General features: G+C 34.6%; 1 protein-coding gene across 6 annotated transcripts in view; it reads right to left on the reverse strand.

Annotated features, from left to right (window-relative positions):
- ERCC6L2 (ERCC excision repair 6 like 2) overlaps positions 1-23,421 on the reverse strand; it is a 202,292-nt gene that overhangs the window by 89,536 nt on the left and 89,335 nt on the right. For all 6 annotated transcript variants that reach the window (XM_059924459.1, XM_059924458.1, XM_059924456.1 and 3 more), the window contains exons 12-13: positions 16,773-16,868; positions 6,163-6,262 (exon numbers count right to left, since the gene is read on the reverse strand). In XM_059924459.1, the coding sequence (XP_059780442.1) occupies positions 6,163-6,262; positions 16,773-16,868 (196 nt within the window). The remainder of the gene's footprint in view (positions 1-6,162; positions 6,263-16,772; positions 16,869-23,421) is intronic.

Consider the following 23,421-nt stretch of genomic DNA (forward strand, 5'->3'; position numbering starts at 1 on the left):
GTATAGGGGGGATTGGTTCCAGGATCCCCATGGATAACAGAACCCATGGACGCTCAAGTCCCTTTTATTAAATGGCATAGTATTTGCATATAAGCCATGAATTATTTCCTATATACTTTAAATCATCTCTAGATTACTTATAATATCTAATACAACGTAAATGCTGTGTAAATAGTTGTAAATACAATGTAAATGTTAGGTAAATAGCACGCAGCAAATTCAAGTTTTGCTTTTGAAACTTTCTGGAATTTTCTTTCTGAATACTTTGAATCCATGGTTGGCTGAATCTGAGGATGCAGAACCCATGGATACAGAGGGCTGACTATATTGGCATAGTCTCTGATGATCTCCCGATAAAATATACACTAATTTACAAATGAAAAAAGTGGTGACTCTGCAGTGGAAAAAGCTGGCAGACACAAACTTGACAGGTGATCAAGGTTAATATCACCAGTGGTGGATCAGGTCACCACCAGGTGCCTTCTGACCAATGCAATGAGAAGAGCACAGCATTCTTTCTGTACCATTCTTGCCAAGGCTTCTTGTCTTGAGTTGGAAGATGAGGAAACATCAAATGGACATATGCTGAGGGAAAGCATATACAAGGAAAGGCTTTACTTTTTTAAAACTGTCAAGGTCATGAAAGACCAGAAAAGCCTGGGTAACTTAAGGTTGAAGAAAACTTAAGAGACACAAAAAGAAATGTAATTATGATCCTGGATTGGATCCTGAGCCAGAAGGAGAAAGGAGACATTGCCAGAAAAGCTGATGAAATCTGAATGGGTTCTATGGATTACAAGGTAATGCTGTATAAGTGTTAGTTTCTTGATTTGGATAACTGCATTTTTGAGAGGAGAGTTGGGGGGAGTCGGTGAGGGAGAAACAAGTTGCAGAACAATATGTAAAATTGAGTGTTTATAATGCATAAAGCTATTTTTATATGTACCTATAAATAGGATGGTGTCCTTATTTGGGAGAAAACAAAGAATTTAAAGGTGATAAATCTTCAACTTCCTCTCAAACGGTTCAGAAGAAGAATAAAGATCATGGCTGAGAGAAAGAGAAAGCAAATGTGATAAAATGTTAACAACTGGGGAATTTGGGTGAAGTTAATGGGGAGTTCTCTGTGCTGTTCTTGTAACTCTTCTGTAAATACATATTAATTTCTAAATAAATTACATATATATGAAAGATGAATTTCTGAATGCCAAATTTTAGATTACATGCAATGCTCCAAACCTGAAGGGGCACAGTTGCTGTATAAGTGATTTTTTTTAAGTATAAAATATACTTTATATTTTATGTTGTGAAGGCATTATCACAACAAACACAAACAAAAACGTCAAAGGGCAAGTCCCCCTTGAATAACACAGATCATCCCTTGACTTGAACAACACAGATCATCCCTTATCAGTCTAACCAACACTGTAATGTTTAGGTTTATCCTTCCTAGATTTTTTTCAATGCAGTTAGAACTATTTATATATACATGTAGAAACAGTTTTATAAATAAACATAATTGACATACTTGTTCTGCAAGTTACTTTTGCCCCACTTAAAATGTCTTAAAGATTGTGCCACATGAGTACATTTGCTCTATAGTCTTTAAAAAATTTTTTTTGCTGTATATGGGTATATCAGAATTTATGTTAATTCTGTTACTATTGGACATTTAGGCTGTTCCTTTTTTCATTTTTCGAACAATTACTAACAATTCTGAATATAAATCCTTGTCATCCTTCACTGTGCATATGTGAGAATATTTCTGCCAGGTAAATAGGGAGAAAGTGCATTTTAAAAATGCTGTTAAATTAGCTTCTAAAATAAGTGCACCAAGTTGTATTCTCAAAAACACTATATTAGCACCTCTTTAAAAATATTCCCACCAACAATAAGCAACGCCAATCTCCTCACCTCCCTAAAAAAACCCCCACAGAACAAAACAAGAAAGTCTTTTGCAGAACGTGCAGAACGCAATCTTATTTTTTACTTCTCGATTATAAGTGTAGTTAAGCATCTTTTCATATACATGTTAACTGTTTGTATTTTTTCTTCACTAAAATGCCTAATCAGTCTTTTTATTAGTTTGTAGGAGTTCTTTATATATTATAGATGCTAATTTGTTTATTATACTTATGGCAAGCATTTCCTCTGGTCTCTCCTTTAATTTGGCTTATAGTTTGTTTGTCATATAGAAGTTTCATATAAAAATGTAGTCAAATTTACAATATTTGCCTTAGAGGCTATATCAGTTTCCTAAGGCTGCTGTAACAAAGTACCATAAACCAGGTGGTGTAAAACAACAGAAATTTATTCTCTCTCAGTTCTGGAGGCTAAAAGTCTGAAATCAAGATATTGGCAGGGCCATGCTCTCACTGAAGGTTCTAAGGGAATATCCTTCCTTTCCTCTTCCTAGTTTCTGGTGGTTGCTGGCAATCCTAGGCATTCCTCAGTTTGCAGCTTCATCACTCCGATCTTTGCCTCAGTCATCACATGGTATCCTCCTTCTGTCTATCTGTATCCAAATTTCCCTCTTATAAGAAATCAGTCATTGAATTAGGGCCCACCGTAATAGAGTATAAACTTATTTAACTTGATTACGTCTGCAAAGACCTTACTTCCAAATAAGATCCCATTCACAGGTACCAGGGGTTAAGGACTTCAACATATGTTTTTTATTTTATTTGTTTTTTGGAGGGGGGCACAATTCAACTTCTAACAGACGCTTTGTTAAAGATTTTTACATTTATGCTCATGAGACATATTTGTCTATAATTTTCTGTTCTTGTAATGTCTTTGCCAATTCTGGCATCGGGATTCTTCTATCTTTCTAAAGTAGGCTGGAATTGTTCCCTCCTCTGTCCTCAAAAAGAATATTAAATGTTTGATAGAACTCACCACTGAAGGAAAAATTTCCACCACTGTGGAAAAGTTTTGAATTAAAAATTCACTTTCTTGACAATATAGAGCTATGATTTCCCCTCATTTGAAGTTATTGCTCCTAAATATCCAGTATTGTTATTAAGAAGTTAGCTAGCTATTTAATTCTAGTACTATTGTAGACAATTTTTTTTCTCTCCATAAAGTTTATCTCTGGAAATTTTAAGGGTTTTACACTTATAGAAAGACAATGTAAGTGTGGATCTATTTTCATTCATCCTATTTAACACTCAGTGGGCTCATATAATCTGTGGACTCTCATCCTTTGGGGCTTCTTCCTTCTCTTTCTTCTGTTCCCTTGCTCAACTATAAGACTGATATTGGAACTTCTAGATCTAGCCTTCATTTCTCCTAAGTTTTCTTACATGTGTTCGTTTTATCTCTGTCTTTTTGCTCTGTAATCTAGAAGAATTGCATGGCTCTTTCTTTTAGATGAAAACTTTGTCCTTTGCTATTCAGCCTATTGCTGGAGTTTCTTGTTTTCTGGATCTCTAATGGATTTTTTTTCTAGTAGTCTTTTGTTGTTCCCAGGATCCTACAACCTCATTTACCTTTTGAATAGTTATATTTCTTTAAAAATCTTTTACTCTTTTCTATTAATTTTGTTTTCTCTGATGTTAATTCTTTTTTAGTGCCTATATGAGTTCCTGTATCTCTTGCAATAAATTATCATAAACTTGGTGGCTTAAAACAACAGAAATGTATTCTCTTACAGTTCTTACAGGAGGCTAGAAGTCTGATATCAGTATCACTAGAATGAAATCAAGTTTTGGCAGAGCCATGTTCTCTTCATAGGCTCTAGGGCAGGATCCATTCCTTGCCTCTTTTCACTTCTGCTGGCTGCCAGCATTCCTTAGTTTATAACTACATAGCTTCAATCTCTTGTCTCTGTGGTTACACTGGCTTCTCTTCTGTCTCTGTCAGATTTCCCTTTGTTTCCTACTTATAAGAATGCTTATGATTTAGGGCCCACCTGGACAATCCAGGCTAATCTCCCCATCTCAAAAATCCTTAATTTAATCACATCTGCAAAGACCCTTTTTTCCATATAAAGTAACATTTATAGGTTCCAGGGATTAGGACCTGGTATCTTTGAGGGCCATTTTCATGGTGTTTATTTTCCTAAACTGTTCAATACTAATTATTTTTTTGGAGGGGTGGGGGGATATTCATCTGTCTTCAAATGCCTTATGGGCTTATCTAGGCCTACTGCAGTAATTATTCAAAGCAGGCAGCAGGTGGAGGGGTTTGCAAGTATTTATTATTTTGGACTTTCTTCTCGATTTCAGCAAAAATTTAGAGCTTTGTTTCCTTCCTTCCAGTATTTCTACTTATTGTTCCTACTTGAGAGCAGACATTTCCATTGTCTACAATCTGGTACAATGGGGGAAAGATCATAAGGGTTAAACCACCTTGTTAGATCATTAATAATACCCCAAAGAGGGGGCATCATAGTTAACTCAAGGCTCCTTTCTTTTTTTAGTATCTGTTGACTCTAAGCTTGGAATATTCACAAGTTGCATCTACCTTTTCCAGTAGTCTTCTTATGACTGAGTCTAGCTTCGTTTCTTCCTTCAATCTCATCTCAACTGCCTTTTGTCTTTCAGGGTTCCTTATCATTTTTGGCCCACAGAGAGAACTCTTTTTTCTTTCCAACATTTTTATAGGATTTTTAAACATCATTTTGGATTGTTTTCCCCCCAAGAGATTTGAGAACACTTGTGAGGCTAGCGTGTGTTTGCCATTTGCACCCTTGGTTCAAATTCCAATCAATGTTTAAATCACATTTATGCCATTTCCTCATATGATTGCCATCTTATCTTTATTTGTGCTTATCAAGTTGTATGGCTGAATGTTCCTTAAGTGGCTTATTTTAATAAGCAATTAGATCATACAAAGTTCTGAAAACTTAAATTACCCTCATCTTCTGAAGCCTTTTTATTACATATTATTATATATTATATAACAGGCCATTTTATTTCATTAAATGAGTCAGATGAATAGGCAAAAAGGAAATACATATAGTAATGGGATCAAGAAAACTTACTACGTGATTGAGGAAAGACTCTTACTTGTGACAAGTCAAAGATAGTATTCTAAAGAGCTGCTCCTAAGATGAAAAAATAATATCTACTTTTTTCCAAGATTAGTTAATGTCTGAAAAAATAATTTTCAAGTAGTTGTGCTATACCTAAGAACAAAAAGATTAAAGGTTTCTTACAGAGCTAAATGCTTTAAGAAAAATAAACACTGCTGTGTACAATTCTATTTTTAGAATTAAGAAAATAGCATAAATTTAAGACTGGATCATTCTTAGGTTAACTACCACCACATGTGGCAGATGTTTGCTCTTAAACAGATTCCAGCTGAATATATAGGGAGTAATTCAAATTTAACATTTATAATTAAACTTGAACCTCATTCCAGATCTTCTCAAGTGGGCAGTTACAGACTAAGTAAACTTTATTTAGAGGCATAAATGGAGTAGTAATTGATACCCTAAGGATATTAAAGAGTTAATGCAATTTTAGATGAATATTAAAAGCACCAGCACAGTAGTTAGTGCGCTTGAGTTCTATTCCTATAATTTCATTTACTGGGGTGTCCTGGATCCCAGTTTCATTATATACAACGTGAAACATTTGTATTAGATATCTCTAAGGTATTCCTCTCCAGTCTTCTTCATGCACACATAGAAAATGGAAACATGTGAACATCTACTCAAAGAGGAGGTTACTCAAGGCTGGAAGCTGGCTTAGATAATCTTGCTGCCCAGAGAGCTATAGGATGTCTGGGTGCACCTGTACCCCATCTGTGGCATACACTTACATCTTGGCCCACAGTTTGGGGAGCTGTGACCTTGCTACTCAAATTGTGATCTGCAGACTAGTACTGTTGGCACTTCCGGGAGCTTGTTAAAAATGCAGAATCTTGCGTTCCACCCAGAACTACTAAATCAGAATCTGTATTTTAAAGACCCCTAGGTAATTCATGTGCACATTAAAGAAGTACTGCTCTAAGCAACTTTCAGCTCTAAAATTCAATGAACCTAAGATTTAATCTGTTTTATAGAAGTGTATTCTAGAGTATATTTCATAATCTTATTAAATTCCTTATTATAGCTAGAATAAAATAAAAAACATATTTGTACACAAATTTATTATTAATTTTTGAAAACTGACAAATGTTTACTTTTAATTAGAAAAAGGGTAATATATTTACCTGCTTGTATACCTGTCGTAAGTACATGATCTCCTCCACAGTTCCCAAGGATATCAGCCTAAGCACTTTGACATCTCTGCATTGCCCAATCCTATATGCTCTGTAAAAACATTAAAAACAAAAGGCAACCAAGATCAAGTGAAACAACTTCGGGTTCAGGAGGTAGCTTTTGGATATAAAAATGAAATATTGCTAAATTTTTAATTTAAAAAGAAATATCTTATGTTTAGATATGCTATATTATTTAATAATAATGTAAAAACAGAAATTCATATAAAAAGGCCAGTCATTGAGGAGGAAAGTATTATAGAAAAAAATATACATATCAACTTCATTTCTGTTACAAACATCGCCTTCTATTGTGCAAAAACTTTTCCTAAATTCAGATTTTTCTTTTATGGCAATCTTAAGCTTATGAATGATTCCATTTATATAAAACTCTCAAAAACGCAAACTAATCCACAGTGACAGAAAGCAGATCAGTGGTTGCTTGGGGGGCCCTGGGAGGGGCCAGATGGATGGATTACAAAGTGGCACAAGGAAAATTTGGGGTGTGATGGATATGTTCAGTATCTTGATTGTGGTAATGGTTTCATGGTGCATACCTACAGCAAAACTTATCAGTTGTACACTTTAAATATGTGCAGTTTATTGTATGTTAATTATATCTCAACGAAACTGTTAAAAACACCTTGGAGGAAAAGCAATAATCAACTGGCAAGCCTATGGAAGTGCAGATTTACAGCCTTCATCCACAGAGATTTCCAAGCAGTCTGTCTGACTGGATCACTCAGTTGATTAGTACCCCAGGTGTTTTGATATGGACTGCAGTGCTAACTAAAACTTTAACCTGACTCACCACACTGATTAACTATAGGTCCAGTCCCTCTAGCTTCTCCCAGGTGGAGGCTTTATTGGATGTTCTGAATGAGGTCACCTGTTTCTAAATACCTGTTATAGTCATGTGGGATCAGGGGCAAGGCCATACTGCTTCATGCTTGAAAATGTTACAATTTGGGGGAAATTTAATTTTGACCTTATAAAGTCACACTGTATTGTTATATTTGGTGCTCCTTCTGCCTCCTTCACCCATTCCTCCTCACAGAGAAGGGCTTTTACTAGAGGACATCTTGGTACTGAAAAATCTTGCATTCCCAGAAAAGAATGGGGGCTCCTGTGACACAGCAAAGCCAGGGGTAAGTTACTACAATTCTCACTTTCATCCTGCAGCCTGGATAGAGAGGGACTCATAATCCCTTTCTCTCCCACAATGGATTTGGGTCTAAAAAAAACAAATATGGATCTAAGGAAATGTCTTTTGGGTGTAAGGCAATTGTTTGCTGAATGGGATAGATTCTGTCAGAATACATATTCTTGAATCTTTACAGACAAAAACCTTATAACGTGTTACACTGGACCTATGCTTCATCATTTTCTAGGTCTATAAAGTACGGATATGTAAATGGTCTTTTATCATGCAAAGACAAGTGTTAAGAAACTGTTATACAGTGTGGAGGTCAGTATTTTCATTTCTCTTCTTTGTTCCTCCTGTCAGAGTAAATGGAAGGAGAGGGAGAGGAAGAGGAATTCTGTTCATTTAGTTTTACTGTCAACTAACTTTCACTGAAAGCTAAAGCACAGTGAACTGTGTTTCGAGGGAACACTGGGATAAATAAGTCTTGATGGCCTAGACGAAAAAGAACAAAATTACAACAAATGTTGTTAAGACAAAAAGAAATGGATATTTTTCTGTGGTTTTCATTTAACTATTTTCCTGGGCAGTTGTCACTGGCAAGAGGCTGGTTAAAAGTGCAGGCTCCGCAAGTCAGACTGTGTGGATTCAAATTTATTCTATCTTAAATTGATACCAACTTAATTTCAATTGCATTAAAAAATTCTCCTTTACAGCTCTGCTTTAAATCATATCTTTATATGTCATGTATTCATTAGCAGATTTATAATTATTTTTATGCATTTGTCTTTTAAATCCTGTAGAAAACAGGGAGAAGAATTGTAAGCCAAAATTATAATAATACTGGTTTTGATATTTATGTACTTACCTGTACTGGAGAACTTTATATTTTCATATGACTTTGAGATACCATTAGAGTCCTTTCATTTGAAATTGAAACTCTCTCCTTAACATTTCTCCTTAGTATAGATCAAGAGAACAGAACAGAGAGCCCAGAAATAAACCCAAGCGCCTATGGTCAACTAATCTATGACAAAGAAGGCAAGAATATACAATGGAGAAAACAGTCTCTTCAATAAGTGGTTCTGGGAAAACTGGACAGCCACATGTAAAACAATGAGAATAGAACATTTACTCACCAACTACAAAAATAAACTCCAAATGGATTAAAGACCTAATGTAAGAATTGAAACTATAAAACTCCTAGAAGAGAACATAGAACAATCTTTGACATAAATCTTAGCAACAGTTTTTGGATCAGTCTCCTAAGGCAAAAGAAACAACAGCAAAAATAAATAAATGGGACCTAATCAAACTGACAAGCTTTTGCACAGCAAAGGAAACCATTGACAAAACAAGACAACAACCTAAAGAATGGGAGAAAATATTTGCAAATGATATGACCATCAAGGGGTTAATATCCAAAAAATATAAATAGCTCATACAACTCAATATCAAAAAAAACAATGTCAAAAAACCCAAACAATCCAATCAAAAAATGCGGCAGAAGAGCTGAAAAGATATTTTCCTAAGAAGACATATACACAGCTAACAGGCACAGGAAAAGATGCTCAACATTGCTAATTTTTAGAGAAATGCAAATCAAAACGACAATGAGCTATCACCTCATACCTCTTAGAATAGCTATCATCACAAAGACCACAAATAACAAATGTTGGCAAGGATGTGGGGAAAAGGGAACACTTGTACACTGTTGGTGGGAATGTAAATTGGTACAGCCACTATGGAAAGCAGTATGGAGGTTCCTCAAAAAACTAAAAAAAGAACTATGCTATAATCCAGCAATTCCACTTCTGTGTATATATCTGGAAAAAATGAAAACACTAATTTGAAAGATACATGCACCACAATGTCCAGAGAAGTATTAATTACAATAGCCAAGATATGTAAGCAATCCAGTGTCCATCAACATACAAATGGATAAAGAAGATGCGGTACATACATAGAATGGATTATTATTCAGCCATAAAAAAAAGAATGAAATTCTGCCAACAGCAGCATCATGGATGGACCTAGAGAATATTATGCTTACTGAATTAAGTCAGACAGATAAAGAAAAATACTATATGATATCACTTATATGTGAAACCTAAAAAATAAAACAAGTGAATGTATATAGAAAAACAGAAACAGAATTACAGATATAGAAAACAAACTCGTGCTTACCAGTGGGGAGAGGGAAGCGGGTGGGGATGAGATACGGGTATGGGATTAAGAGATGAAACTACTGTATATAAAATAGATTAGCAACAAGGAGACATTGTATAGCACAGGGAATTATAGCCATTATCTTGTAATAACTTTCAATGGAGTATAATCTGTAAAAATACTGAATTGCTATGCTGTACACCCAAAACTAATATATTACTGTAAATCAACTATACTTCATTTAAAAAAATACTATAATATGTCAGTTATATCTCAATAATAAAAAATGCAGAAATACAACTTTAAAAATACACTAGAAGGAATTAACAGTTGATTATATGATACAGAGGAATGGATCAGTGAGCTGGTAGACACAGCAGTGGAAATCACTGAAGGAACAGATAAAAGAAAAAAGAATAAAAAGAAAGGAGGACAGTTTGAGACCTCTGGGACTACATCAAGCATACTAGCATTCACATTACAGGGGTCCCAGAAGAAGAGTGAGAAAGGGGCAGAGACCATATTTGAAGACATAATAGCTGAAAACTTCCCTAACCTGGAAAAGGAAAGACATCCAGGTCCAGGAAGCACAAAACAGGATCAACCTAAACAGGAGCACACCAAGAAACACTGCAATTAAAACTGCAAAAATTAAAGATAAAGAGAGAATATTAAAAAGCAGCAAAAGGAAAAGCAACAAGTTACATACAAAGGCACTTCCATAATGCTATCAGCTGACTTTTCAGGAGAAACTATGCAGGGCCAGAAGTGAGTGGCATGATATACTTAAAGTGATGAAAGGGAAAAACCTACAACCAAGAATACTCTATTTGACAAGGCTTTCATACAGATTTGATGGAGAGATCATAAGTTTTACAGACAAGCAAAAGCTAAGAGTTCTGCACCACCAAACCAGCTTCCAAGAAATGTTACAGGGACTTTTCTATGTGAAAAAGAAAAGGCCACATCGAGATATATGAAAATTACGAAAGGAAAAAAATCTCATTGGTAAAGGCAAATATACAGTAATGGTAGTAAATCAACCATGTATAAAGCTAGTAGGAAGGTTTAAAGACAAAAGTAGTAAAATTGTGTATATCCATTATAAGTAGTTGAGGGATACACAAATCAAAAAGATGTAAAATATGATGTCAAAAACAGTAAACATGGTCGGGGAGGAGAGTAGAAATTTAGGGTTCTTAAGTGTATGTGAACTTAAAAGATCAGCAATTTATGTTATCCTTTTGAAGAACTTTTGGTAGCCACAAACCAAAAATCTAAACACACACGAAAAAGAGAAAGGAATGCCAACAGAGCACTAAAGATAGCCACCAAATCACAAGGAAGAGAAGACACAAAAATAATTACAAAAACAACCACCAAACAATTAACAAAATGGAAAGGAGAACATACCTATCAATAATTACTTTAAAAATATATGGACTAGATGCTACAATCAAAAGACACAGAGTGGCTGATTGGATACAAAAACAAGACCCATCTATATGCTGCCTACAAGAGACTCACTCTTGAGCTAAAGATACACAGACTGAAAGTGAGGCAATGGGAAAAGGTATTCCTTGAAAATGGAAAGGAAAAGAAAACTGGGGTGGCAATACTTATATCAGAAAAAATAGACTGTAAGACAAAGACTGTAGTAAGAGACAAAGAAAGACATTACATAATGATCAAGGGATCAATTCAAGAAGAAGGTATAACAGTTGTAAATGGATGTGCACCCAGCATAGGAGGACCTAAATACATAAAGCAAATTATAACAGACATAAAGGGAGAGACTGACAGTAATAAAATAATAGTAGGGAACTTTAACACCCAACTGACATTACTGGACAGATCATCCAGACAGAAAATCAATCAGGAAACACTGGCCTTAAACAACATATTATATCAGATGGACTTAACAGATAAATATAGAATATTCCATCCAAAAGCAGAAAAAATGCACATTTTTTTCAAGTTCACATGGAACACTGTCCAGGATAGACAATATGCTAGGCAACAAACAAGTCTTAGTAAATTTAAGATTGGAATCATATCAAGCATCTTTTCTGACACAACAATATGAGACTAGAAGTCAACTATTAAAAAAAAAAAACCTGCAAAAACACAAACATGTGAGTTTAAACAATATGCTACTAAACAACCAATGGATCACTGAAGAAATCAGAGAAGAAATAAAAATATACCTGGAGACAAATGAAAATGGAAACACAATGATCCAAAATCTATGGGATTCAGAAAGAGCAGTTTCGAGGCTTATAGCATTACAAGCCTACCTCAGGAAACAAGAAAAAAGACAAATCAACAACTTAAACTTACACCTAAAGGAACTAGAAAAAGAACAAACAAAACTGAAAGTTAGTGAAGGAAAGAAATAAAGATCAGAACAGAAATAAATGAAAGAGAGACTTAAAAAAAAAAAGTCAATGAAACTAAGAGCTGGTTCTTCAAAAGGATAACAAAAATTGATAAACCTTTAGCCAGACTCTTCACGAAAAGAGAGAAGACTTAAATCAATCAAATCAGAAATGAAAAAGAAGTTACAACTGATACCACAGAAATACAAAGGATCATAAAATATTACTACAATTATATGCCAATAAAGTGAATAACTTAGAAGAAATGAACAAATTGCTAGAAATGAATAATCTCCCAAGACTGAACCAGGAACAAATAGAAATTTTAAACAGACTAATTACCAGTAATAAAATTGAATCAGTAATCACAAAACTACCAACAAAAAAAAGTGTAGGACCAGACAGCTTCACAGTTGAATTCAACAAACATTTAGAGAAGAGTTAACAATATCCTTCTCAAACTATTCCAAAAAAATTGCAAAAGCACACTTTCAAGCTCATTCTATGAGGCCAGCATTGCCCTGATACCAAAACCATACAAAGATATCATAAAAAAAGAAAATTACAGGCTAATATCACTGATGAACATAGATGCAAAAATCCTCAACAAAATGTAGCAAACTGAATTCAACAGTACATTAAAAGGATCATACACACTAATCACAAGCAATGAAATTGAAACTGTGATAAAAAATCTTCCAACAAACAAAAGCCTAGGAACAGATGGCTTCACAGGCGAATTCTATCAAATATTTCGAGAAGAGCTAACACCTATCCTTCTCAAACTCTTCCAAAATATAGCAGAGGGAGGAACAGTCCCAAACTCATTCTACAAGGCCACCATCACCCTGATACCAAAACCAGCCAAAGATGTCACAAGGAAGGAAAACTACAGGCCAATATCACTGATGAACATAGATGCAAAAATCCTCAACAAAATACTAGCAAACAGAATCCAACAGCACATTAAAAGGATCATACACCATGATCAAGTGGGGTTTATTCCAGGAATGCAAGGATTCCTCAATATACACAAGTCAATCAATGTGATACAACATATTAACAAACTGAAGGATAAAGACCATATGATCATCCCAATAGATGCAGAAAAAGCTTTCGACAAAATTCAACACCCATTTATGATAAAAGCCTTCCAGAAAGTAGGCATAGAGGGAACTTACCTCAACATAATAAAGGCCATATATGACAAACCCACAGCCAACATCATTCTCAATGGTGAAAAACTGAAACCATTTCCACCAAGATCAGGAGCAAGATAAGGTTACCCACTCTCACCGCTATTAGTCAACATAGTGTTGGAAGTTTTAGCCACAGCAATCAGAGAAGAAAAAGAAATCAAAGGAATCCAAACTGGAAAAGAAGAAGTAAAGCTGTCACTGTTTGCAGATGACAGGATACAGAGAGAATCCTAAAGATGCTACCAGAAAACTACTAGAGCTAATCAATGAATTTCACAAAGTAGCAGGATACAAAATGAATGCACAGAAATCTCATATTCCTATACACTAATGATGAAAAATCTGAAAGAGAAATTAAGGAAACACTCCCATTTACCATTTCAACAAAAAGAATAAAATACCTAGGAATTAATCTACCTAAGGAGACAAAAGACCTGTACAGAAAACTATAAGACACTGATGAAAGAAATTAAAGATGATATAAACAGATGGAGAGATATACCATGCTCTTGGATTGGAAGAATCAACATTGTGAAAATGACTATACTACCCAAAGCAATCTACAGATTCAATGTAATCCCTATCAAACTACCAATGGCATTTTTCAGAGAACTAGAACAAAAATTTTCACAATTTGTATGGAAACACAAAAGACCCCAAATAGCCAAAGCAGTCTTGAGAAAGAAAAACGGAGCTGGAGGAAACACGCTCCCTGACTTCAGACTATACTACAAAGCTACAGTAATCAAGACAGTATGATACTGGCACAAAAACAGAAATATGGATCAATGAAACAGGATAGAAAGCCCAGAGACAAACCCATGCACATATGGTCACCTTATCTTTGATAAAGGAGGAAAGAATATACAATGGAGAAAAGGCAGTCTCTTCAACAAGTGGTGCTGGGAAAACTAGACAGCTACACGTAAAAGAATGAAATTAGAACACTCCGTAACACCATACAGAAAACTAAACTCAAAATGGATTAAAGACCTAAATGTAAGGCCAGACACTATAAAACTCTTAGAGGAAAACATAGGCAGAACACTCTATGACATAAATCACAGCAAGATCCTTTTTGACCAACCTCCTAGAGAAATGGAAATAAAAACAAAAATAAACAAATGGGACCTAATGAAACTCAAAAGCTTTTGCACAGCAAAAGAGACCATAAACAAGACGAAAAGACAGCCCTCAGAATGGGAGAAAACATTTGCAAATGAAGCAACTGACAAAGGATTAATCTCCAAAATATACAAGCAGCTCATGCAGCTCCAATATCGAAAAAACCAACAACCCAATCCAAAAATGGGCAGAAGACCTAAATAGACATTTCTCCAAAGACATACAGATTGCCAACAAACACATGAAAGGATGCTCAACATCACTAATCATTAGAGAAATGCAAATCAAAACTACAATGAGGTATCACCTCACACCAGTCAGAATGGCCATCATCAAAAAATCTACAACAATAAATGCTGGAGAGGGTGTAGAGAAAAAGGAACCCTCTTGCACTGTTGGTGGGAATGTAAACTGATACAGCCACTATGGAGAACAGTATGGAGGCTCCTTAAGAAACTAAAAGTAGAATTACCATACGACACAGCAATCCCACTACTGGGCATATACTCTGAGAAAACCATAAATCAAAAGACACATGTACCCCAATGTTCACTGCAGCACTATTTACAATTGCCAGGACATGGAAGCAACCTAAGTGTCCACTGACAGATGAATGGATAAAGAAGATGTGGCCCATACATACAATGGAATATTACTCAGCCATAAAACGAAACAAAAATGAGTTATTTGTAGTGAGGTGGATGGACCTAGAGTCTGTCATACAGAGTGAAGTAAGCCAGAAAGAGAAAAACAAATACTGTATGCTAACACATATATATGGAATGTAAAAAAAAAAATGATTCTGAAGAACCTAGGGGCAGACACGAAAAAAGACACAGACGTAGAGAATGGAATTGAGGACACGGGGAGGGGGAAGGGTAAGCTGGGAAGAAGTGAAAGAGTGGCACTGACATATATACACTACCAAATGTAAAACAGATAGCTAGTGGGAAGCAGCTGCATAGCACAGGGAGATCAGCTCGGTGCTTTGTGACCACCTAGAGGGTTGGGATAAGGAGGATGGGAGGGAGATGCAACAGGGAAGGGATATGGGGATATATGTATACGTATAGCTGATTCATTTTGTTATAGAGCAGAAAGTAACACAACATTGTAAAGCAATTATACTCCAATAAAGATTAAAAAAAAAAAAGAAAATGGAGAAAAAAACAGTTAAAAAAAAAAAAGGATCATACACCATGATCAAGTGAGATTTATCCCAGGGACACAAGTATGGTTCAATATCTGCAAATCAATCAATGTGATATACCACGTTAACACATTAAAGAATAAAAATCATATTATCATCTCAATAGATGTGGAAAAAGCTTTTGAAAAAATTCAATATCAATTTATGATAAAAACTCTCAATAAAGTGAGTAGAGAGGGGACATACCTCAACATAATAAAGGTCATATATGACAAGTCCACAGCTAACAACATACTGAATGGTGAAATATTGAAAGCATTTCTCTAAGATCAGGAACAAGAGAAGAATGCCCACTCTGTACACTTTTATTCAACATAGTATTGGAAGTCTTAGCCACAGCAATTAGGCAAGAATAAGAAATAAAAGTATCCAAATTAGAGAGGAAGAAGTAAAACTGTCAGTGTTTACAGGTGACATGACACTATACATAGAAAATTCTAAAGATGCCAGCAAAAAACTACTAGAGCTCATCAATGAATTCGGTAAGGCTGCAGGATACAAAATTAATAAACAGAAATCTGCTGCATTTCTATATGCTAACAATGAACTATTAGAAAGAGAAATTAAGAACATAATCCCATTAGAATCACATCAAAAAGAATAAAATATCTAGAAATAAATGTAACTAAGGAGGTAAAAGAACTTTACTCAGAAAACTATAAGACACTGATGAAATGGACTGTATAAGAAAGCTGGGTTTCAGTGCTTTATGATCTGGTCCAAACATCCACTGCAAGAACCTTTTGTCAGCCTCATTCCCCACTTATTTATAAAATTTATGAAATGATTCTTTCAGTTTTGATCAAGGAGCACATGTTATAGGTTAATCCCTCTTTATGTACAAGGTGTGGGAGAGGAATTTGTTTTAGAGTCAGCACATTAATTAATTTCCCATAAGGATGTACTTTAGTCTACTCCCATATCCTGAAGTTGCTGATCCCATGCTTGAATTTCTCTGTGCTCTCCTGTTGACTTGGGATTGTGGCTTTTCCCTGCTGGTTCCTTCATCATAAAAATTCTCCCATGAGTTTCTCAAAACTTCTGATCTACTAGTAGTGACCTTTCTATTTTCCTGCAGTACTGGGGATTTATTCTTTCTTCTAAATTAATCTTGTCACAATAATGGGATTTTGAGATGAATGGAAAATTAATGGCTATTATCAGCCTGCCATTTGGATTCAGAAGTTCAGGGTTATCTTAAATAAAAGTTAAAAAAATTTTTACAAGGTCTTCCCTATCTTCTAATCACAGTCACATTGTAAGCAACCTAAAAAATTCAGGAGCATTTTTAGATTAAAAGTATTTGAAGGTCAATTTAAATTTTGTCACCATGGTACCTGTCAATTGCTTGAAGATCATTGGCTGGATTCCATGTAGGATCAAATAATACAACCACATTGGCACCAACAAAATTAAGGCCTAGTCCACCAGCCCTGGAGTAAACAGAATAGAGCACATTAAGACAGCAAAAATAAATTTTGCTCTCTAACTCAATTATGCCAGGTTTCTATAACCAAATCAACACAATATTACATTAACATTATAAAAGTAAGGTGATTAAAACACAAATATGTCACAAGTAAAGCGGCTATGGAACAATTTTTTTTGTACCACTCTAGAATATCCCTAAGAAATTTGAGCATTAGAGACCATGTAAGTAGGTTGTGCTGGTTTTTACATTTTTTTGGATACTCAAATACTATTCTCGAAGATTTTCCTAACATAAGTTTTAAAAACTGCTATTATACTCCAGCTAAATAAATATACACACTTAAAAAAATGCACTCCTCCTTATTCCTCCCACTAAGTGCAGCTAAAAACCCTGGGCATTATATATAAAATAAAACACAAGATTATGAAAGGTAGAGAGAACACAGATTGGCTAGAGACCACAAAACCTAAGGAATGACATGGCAGTGAGTTCCCTGGCTTCATTTTTGCCTAATATATCCCAGATTGGGTTCTGGAGAAGCCAGTGAACTGGAAATGCCAGCAGCCAACAGTCACAGACCAAAAAAGCCCCAAGAAAAGCCTTCTTCCTTTAGCCAAAGAATCAGGAAAGATACAGAGTTTTAAGACCGAAAAATGTTAGATAATAAACAGCCTATTCTTACAAACACCAAAGAAAAAAAATTTGTGGCCCAACCCTAACCTGGTCAGCAAAGGCTAAGTGAGGAGACTAAATTCCCACCTTTGACAGTAATGAGGTACCTCTCATTCTCACTCGGGTGGTGTCAGAGAAGACTGATTGAGGAGCCGGAACTTTTCATTTCTGCCCAGCTATAACCAGGCCCCTCTGTAGTGTGGGTGGAAGCCATGGAGAAATAGCAGTGAAGTGCCTCAAACTCAGGATGTCAACAGAGGCCAAGCAAGAGACACGGATTTCCAGCCCATGTGGCTGGCATGGTGTCTGGGTAAAACAGAAGTTTTAAATAAGATACAGAGTTTCATAACATAATACTCAAAATGTCGAGCATACAATAAAAAATTACTAGTCCTTCCAAGGTCTAGGAAAATCTCAATTTCTATAAGAAAAGACAATTAACATACGACAACACTGCAAAGAATCAGATGTTGGAATTATCTGACAAGGATTTTAATGCAGCCACAATAAAAATGCTTCAAAAAACAATTACAAATATGCTTGAAACAATTTAAAAATAGAAAGTCTCAGCAAAGAAAGAGAGGATACCAAATGAAAATTTTAGAATTGAAAAATAACTGAATTACAAAACTTGCTGGATGGACTTGATAGTACAGTGGAGATGACAAATGACAGAATCAATAAACATAAGAGCACGTCAATATTATTGATATTTACCCAATCTGAACAACAGAAAGAAAATATACTGAAAAAAAAAATAACACTCTTAGAGGCCTGAGGGACAGTAACAGAAGAGCTAACACTTCTATCATTGTAGTCCTGTGAGAAAAGAGTGAGACTGAAAAAATATTGAAAGAAATATAGCTGAAAAATTCCCAAATTTGGGAAAAGAGATAAACTTATAGAATGCAAAAAGTTGCATGAACTCCCAAAATGATAAACCCAAAGAAACCTATGCTAAAATACAGCATAATTAAACTTCTGCAAACAAACGATAAAGAAAAACTCTTGAAAGCAGTCAGAGAGAAATGATACACAACTTTTAAGGAAACATCAAATGACAGTGGATTTCTCATTAGAAACCAAGGTGGCCAGGAGGAAGCAGTGCATTTTCAAGTGCTAAAAGAACTATCAACCCAGAATTCTATATCCAGCAAGAATATCCTTCAGGAATGAAAGGGGAATCATGACATTCTCAGATTAAGGAAAACTAAGAGAATTTGTCGCCCACAGACTTAGAGGAAAGATATAATAAAACAACTAAAAAGCCAACCAATATCCAGTCCTGTCAAATTTACCTCAAAAATGTTTTTTTCATGAGTCCTTTCTCCATTCCTATTTTCACTTGCCCTAGGTCAAGCTTTTATGTCACACCTGTATGTATTACTTCAGTGGCTTCCTGTCTTCCCTTACCTCAGACCTTAAATCCATTCCCACATTACATAAAATAATTCTAAGCACAGAATATAGAAAACTAAGTATGCCATTCCTCTGTTTAAAACCCCTCAATTCTTTGGAAAGCCAAAGCTTTATCTTCACTTAATTGACCTGTGGTTAAAATATACAGTGAAAAGAAGCCACGAAAGATACATGTATATTTTGACAGTTTTTAAAATATGATATTGCTTAATGGATTTGATAGATTCATTTTTCTATCAGTCACAACATGTCAGAATACAAATAATTCATTTTGGAATGAAGTTTATTTCTAAAGATATCTTTTCTAAATGTATCTTTTAGCAAAACTGAATATATAAAATGTTTGTCTACTGAGTTAAAGATTTCAGCTGCCTGCATAGCTTATTAGATTTTACCTAAAAATAACTGTTATCTTCTCATGTTTTGAATTTTCTGGGTCTAAACACCGTACATTTAATAATTATTTTATTATATAATAATGATAAAATTTTGTATTTTTTAAAGGAGAGGTAAAATTAAAATCCAATAATAAAATCATTTTCTTCATTTTCTTCGTTTTTCTAATCTCAACCTTCAAAGCTTTCACTGAGGCTTTCTCTTGCTGATTTTCCCTTTTCAGATGCTTAGACCATCACGTAACTCACACTTAGATAATGCTTTACACTAGATACTAACCATCCAGGGAGGGAAAATGTTAATAATCTTCTCTTATACAGTTTCTATCAAAATAGAAAAAAATTAACATTTATTGAGCATCTACTATATACCAGGAATGGTGCAAGATATTTTCATATATCTTATTCTTTCATCCTCAACACAGCTCTATGAGTTAACTATTATTCTCATTTTACAGATGAGAAAATTGAGAATCTGAAATACTGATTAACTTGCTCAAGGTCTCTGAGGTGGCCAGTGTCTGGATTCAAACCCAAGTATCCTGACTTGTTCAATATTCAATAGAAATTGAATTTTCTCCTTTGGAAAATTACTTATTAGAGGCAACAGCATAAAGATGTCACAGAGACTTGAACTCAAAGAAAGAAGTTAGGTGGGATAAAGAGGAAGTTTGGGAAAGGATTTAAAAAATGGGTAAATTACAGGAGTGGGTGGGATTTAGATACCCAACAAGTAGAAGAGAAGTTAGAAGTTTATCTGTCTATTATGGTGATGGGGAAAATTCTGAAGGAACAAGGTTCATAAGATTATACAATTAGACTAGTTATGTGAAAAATCAACCAGTTATAATCAAAATAAAATTGGAAATCAAGAAGTATTTTCTAACACTTAACACCAAAAGTAAGTCTAGTCAACTGTTCAGTTAGCTTCTTGTCAGTAAGATATGCATGAATTTATTTCAGATGCCCTAAATGAGTCACAGGAAGGTCACCACTTGAGGTAACAATCTTCAAAGATATTCTGAAGTTACAACTTAAGACTGTCCGAGTTAAAGAAGAGGCAATGTTTCTTTTAAAGAAAAAATAATCTCTAAACTCTATCTCTAGAGATGAGATGATTCTCTATTTGACAATAATACAACTCAGACTCATAAATTTTCAAACCTCTCACTCCTCTCATATGGATAACAGCAAAGGCTTACTCCTTAAGCAATAAAATATTTAGAATATAGCCCTCTTCAAGCTGAGGAATGGTATTAAGATAGATTGCTAATAAACATGCAGGCTATTCATTCCTTAGGTCTTCCACATTCTATTTTGTATCAATAAATATGTAAAAAATTGTATTTTAACCATATCTTAATGTTCCACAAAAAAATTCTGTCAATGAATTAAATTTTACTGTTATGTATTAACTATTATAAAAGGTGGAATGAAGTAGTCACTTGAACAAATACTTCTGAGAAACCTAAATATAAGAGATACAATGTTCGTAGATAGGAAGGTTCAATGGCATTAAAATGTCACTTTTCTCCAAAGTCATTTATAAATTCAGTGATTCCAATAAAAATCCCAACCCAAGGAAAAATGCCAGATAACCCTTCCTTAATTAACTGAATGAGATGATTATGGAAAGTGAAGCTTTAAGGTGTTGACATTTCAGAATAAAGATAATTCAGAGAACAAGGGCTTAAAAAAAAAAAAGACTAAAAATCAGGTATTTAAAATAAAATAATAACATCGGAAAATGACATTTTTCAGAATACAGAGCAAAAAAGATAAAAATATGAAGTAAGAGTCCAAGTTCAGAGGTTTAATGAATCATTGTAGGGGAATTCCCTGGCGGTTCAGTGGTTAGGACTCCAAGCTTTCACAGCCAAGGGCCCGGGTTCGATCCCTGGTCAGGGAACTAAGATCCCACGAGCTGCATAGTGCGGCTGGAAAAAAAAAAAGAATCATTGTAGGAGCCCTAAAATCAGATAACCTAGCGTCTGAGAGAAATACCAAAGGAAATGGAAGAGAAGCCATTGTCAAAGAAATAATCAAAGAGAATTTTCCAGAGTTAAAAAATACAAGCCCTCAGATTATGCCCAGCAAAATAAATGAACAAAAACCCAGATCAAGACTCAAATATCATTGTGAAATTTCAGAATACAACAGATGAAGAGAAACTCTTGTGAATTCACAAAGAGGAAGGAGAATCAGATTGGCATTAGACAAAAATTCACCAACACTAAATACCAGAAAACAATGTTGTAATACCACAAAGATCTGAGAGGAAATTATTTTCAATCTAGAATTCTACAGTTGGCCAAAGTAGCAAGTGAGAGAGCACATAAAAGACATTTGCTGATATTCAAAGATAACATAAAATTTACTTTCTATATATTCTGGCATACAAAGTTATTTGTTAAAATAGCTGACAGGCGATATGGACAGGTGACAAAAGTAGAAGGAAGGGTGGATGTGTGCTAATGCTAATACCACACATTACAAGTACTTAAAAGATATTGTAGGAAGTTGCTGGACTAAAAATCAAAGATTGAAGTATATTATTTCAGGTTAAAAAAGTAATTTATAGACAAATAATAAAAATAAAAATAGTAAAGACTGTGTGGAAAATGGGGAGGGAGGAGTGTAACTAAACTAAATCCTCCTCTAACATAACAAAGAGTCCAAGCTGTTTAAAGCTGATAAACTAAAAGATAATGAAGAATTAGGATTCTGGCAAAAATGATGGACTGAGCCATTGTGAAACTCTTTTGTTTCAACACCTAGAAATTAAATATAAATTTTTGCAAAACAAGGAAAACAGAACAAAAACTGAGCATATGTCTTTTGAAAAACATAGCTAAAGAACGGATTTATTATGTCTTGTAAGGTTCTTTATGTAACAAATGTAAGGACTTAGGTAACAAATCACTCTGAATTCAGTCATAGGAAAACAGGAATCCAAAACTCCTCTTGTCCTGGTTGGGATGCCTAACAAAGAAGTCAAAGTAAAACCACAGTAATGGAGAACTCCTACAACCAGTCTCCAAAGTATTTCCACAGAGGAAAGAAGCCCCACTGAAGATAAGCTCAAAATAAAAAATTACAAAATGTGTGAAGAAACCATCTACTATAAGCAAAAGCCAGAGGGAAGAACAAATAGAAGGATTAGCACCCCCCAAGCACAGGAGTTAATAGAGCAAAAATGCCATTCAAAAAGATATTTTAAAAAATGACTAAAATTACTAAAGAAATAAAAGCTAGAAACCATAAAAAACAAAATATATGTAAAACTGATCAGCTAGATTTGAAACATATAAATAAGACTTTTTAAAAAATTGAATATATTCCTATGCTATACATTGCATTGCCATGACTTCTTTATTTTGTACCTTGCAAACCCCTTCACCTATCTCACCCCTTCCCCCCTGGTAACCACTAGCTTGTTCTCTGTATCTATGAGTCTGTTTCTGTTTTGCTATGTTTGTTCTTTTGCTTTGTTTTTTAGATACCACGTGTAAGTGAAATCATATGGTACTAGTCTTTCTCCATCTTATTTCACTTAGATTATTATTTCCATGTTGTCACAAACAGCAAGACTTCATTCTTTTTATGGCTAAGTAATATTCCATTGTGTATATATATGTGTGTGTGTAATCTTTATCCACTTCATTTATCAATGGACACTTAGGTTGCTTCCATATCTTGGCTATTCTAAATACTGCTGCAATGAACACTGAGATACATATATCTATTCAAATTAGTGTTTTGCATTTCTTCAGATAAATGACTAGAAGTGGAATTGCTAGATTGTATGATAGTTCTATTTTTAATTTTTTGAGGAACCTCCATACTGGTTTCCATAGTAACTGTATCAGTTTACATTCCCACCAACAGTGCACAATGGTTCCCTTCTCCCCACATCCTCACCAACACTTGTTATTTCTTGTCTTTTTGATAATAGCCATTCTGACAGACATGAGGTGATAATCTCTTTTTTGTTTGATCTGCATTTCCCTGAAGATTAGTGATGTTAAGCACCTTTTCATGTGCCTGTTGGACATCTGAATGTCTTCT

This window comes from Balaenoptera ricei, chromosome 6, assembly GCF_028023285.1.
Source record: "Balaenoptera ricei isolate mBalRic1 chromosome 6, mBalRic1.hap2, whole genome shotgun sequence".
In the NCBI taxonomy this organism is placed as follows: domain Eukaryota; kingdom Metazoa; phylum Chordata; class Mammalia; order Artiodactyla; family Balaenopteridae; genus Balaenoptera; species Balaenoptera ricei.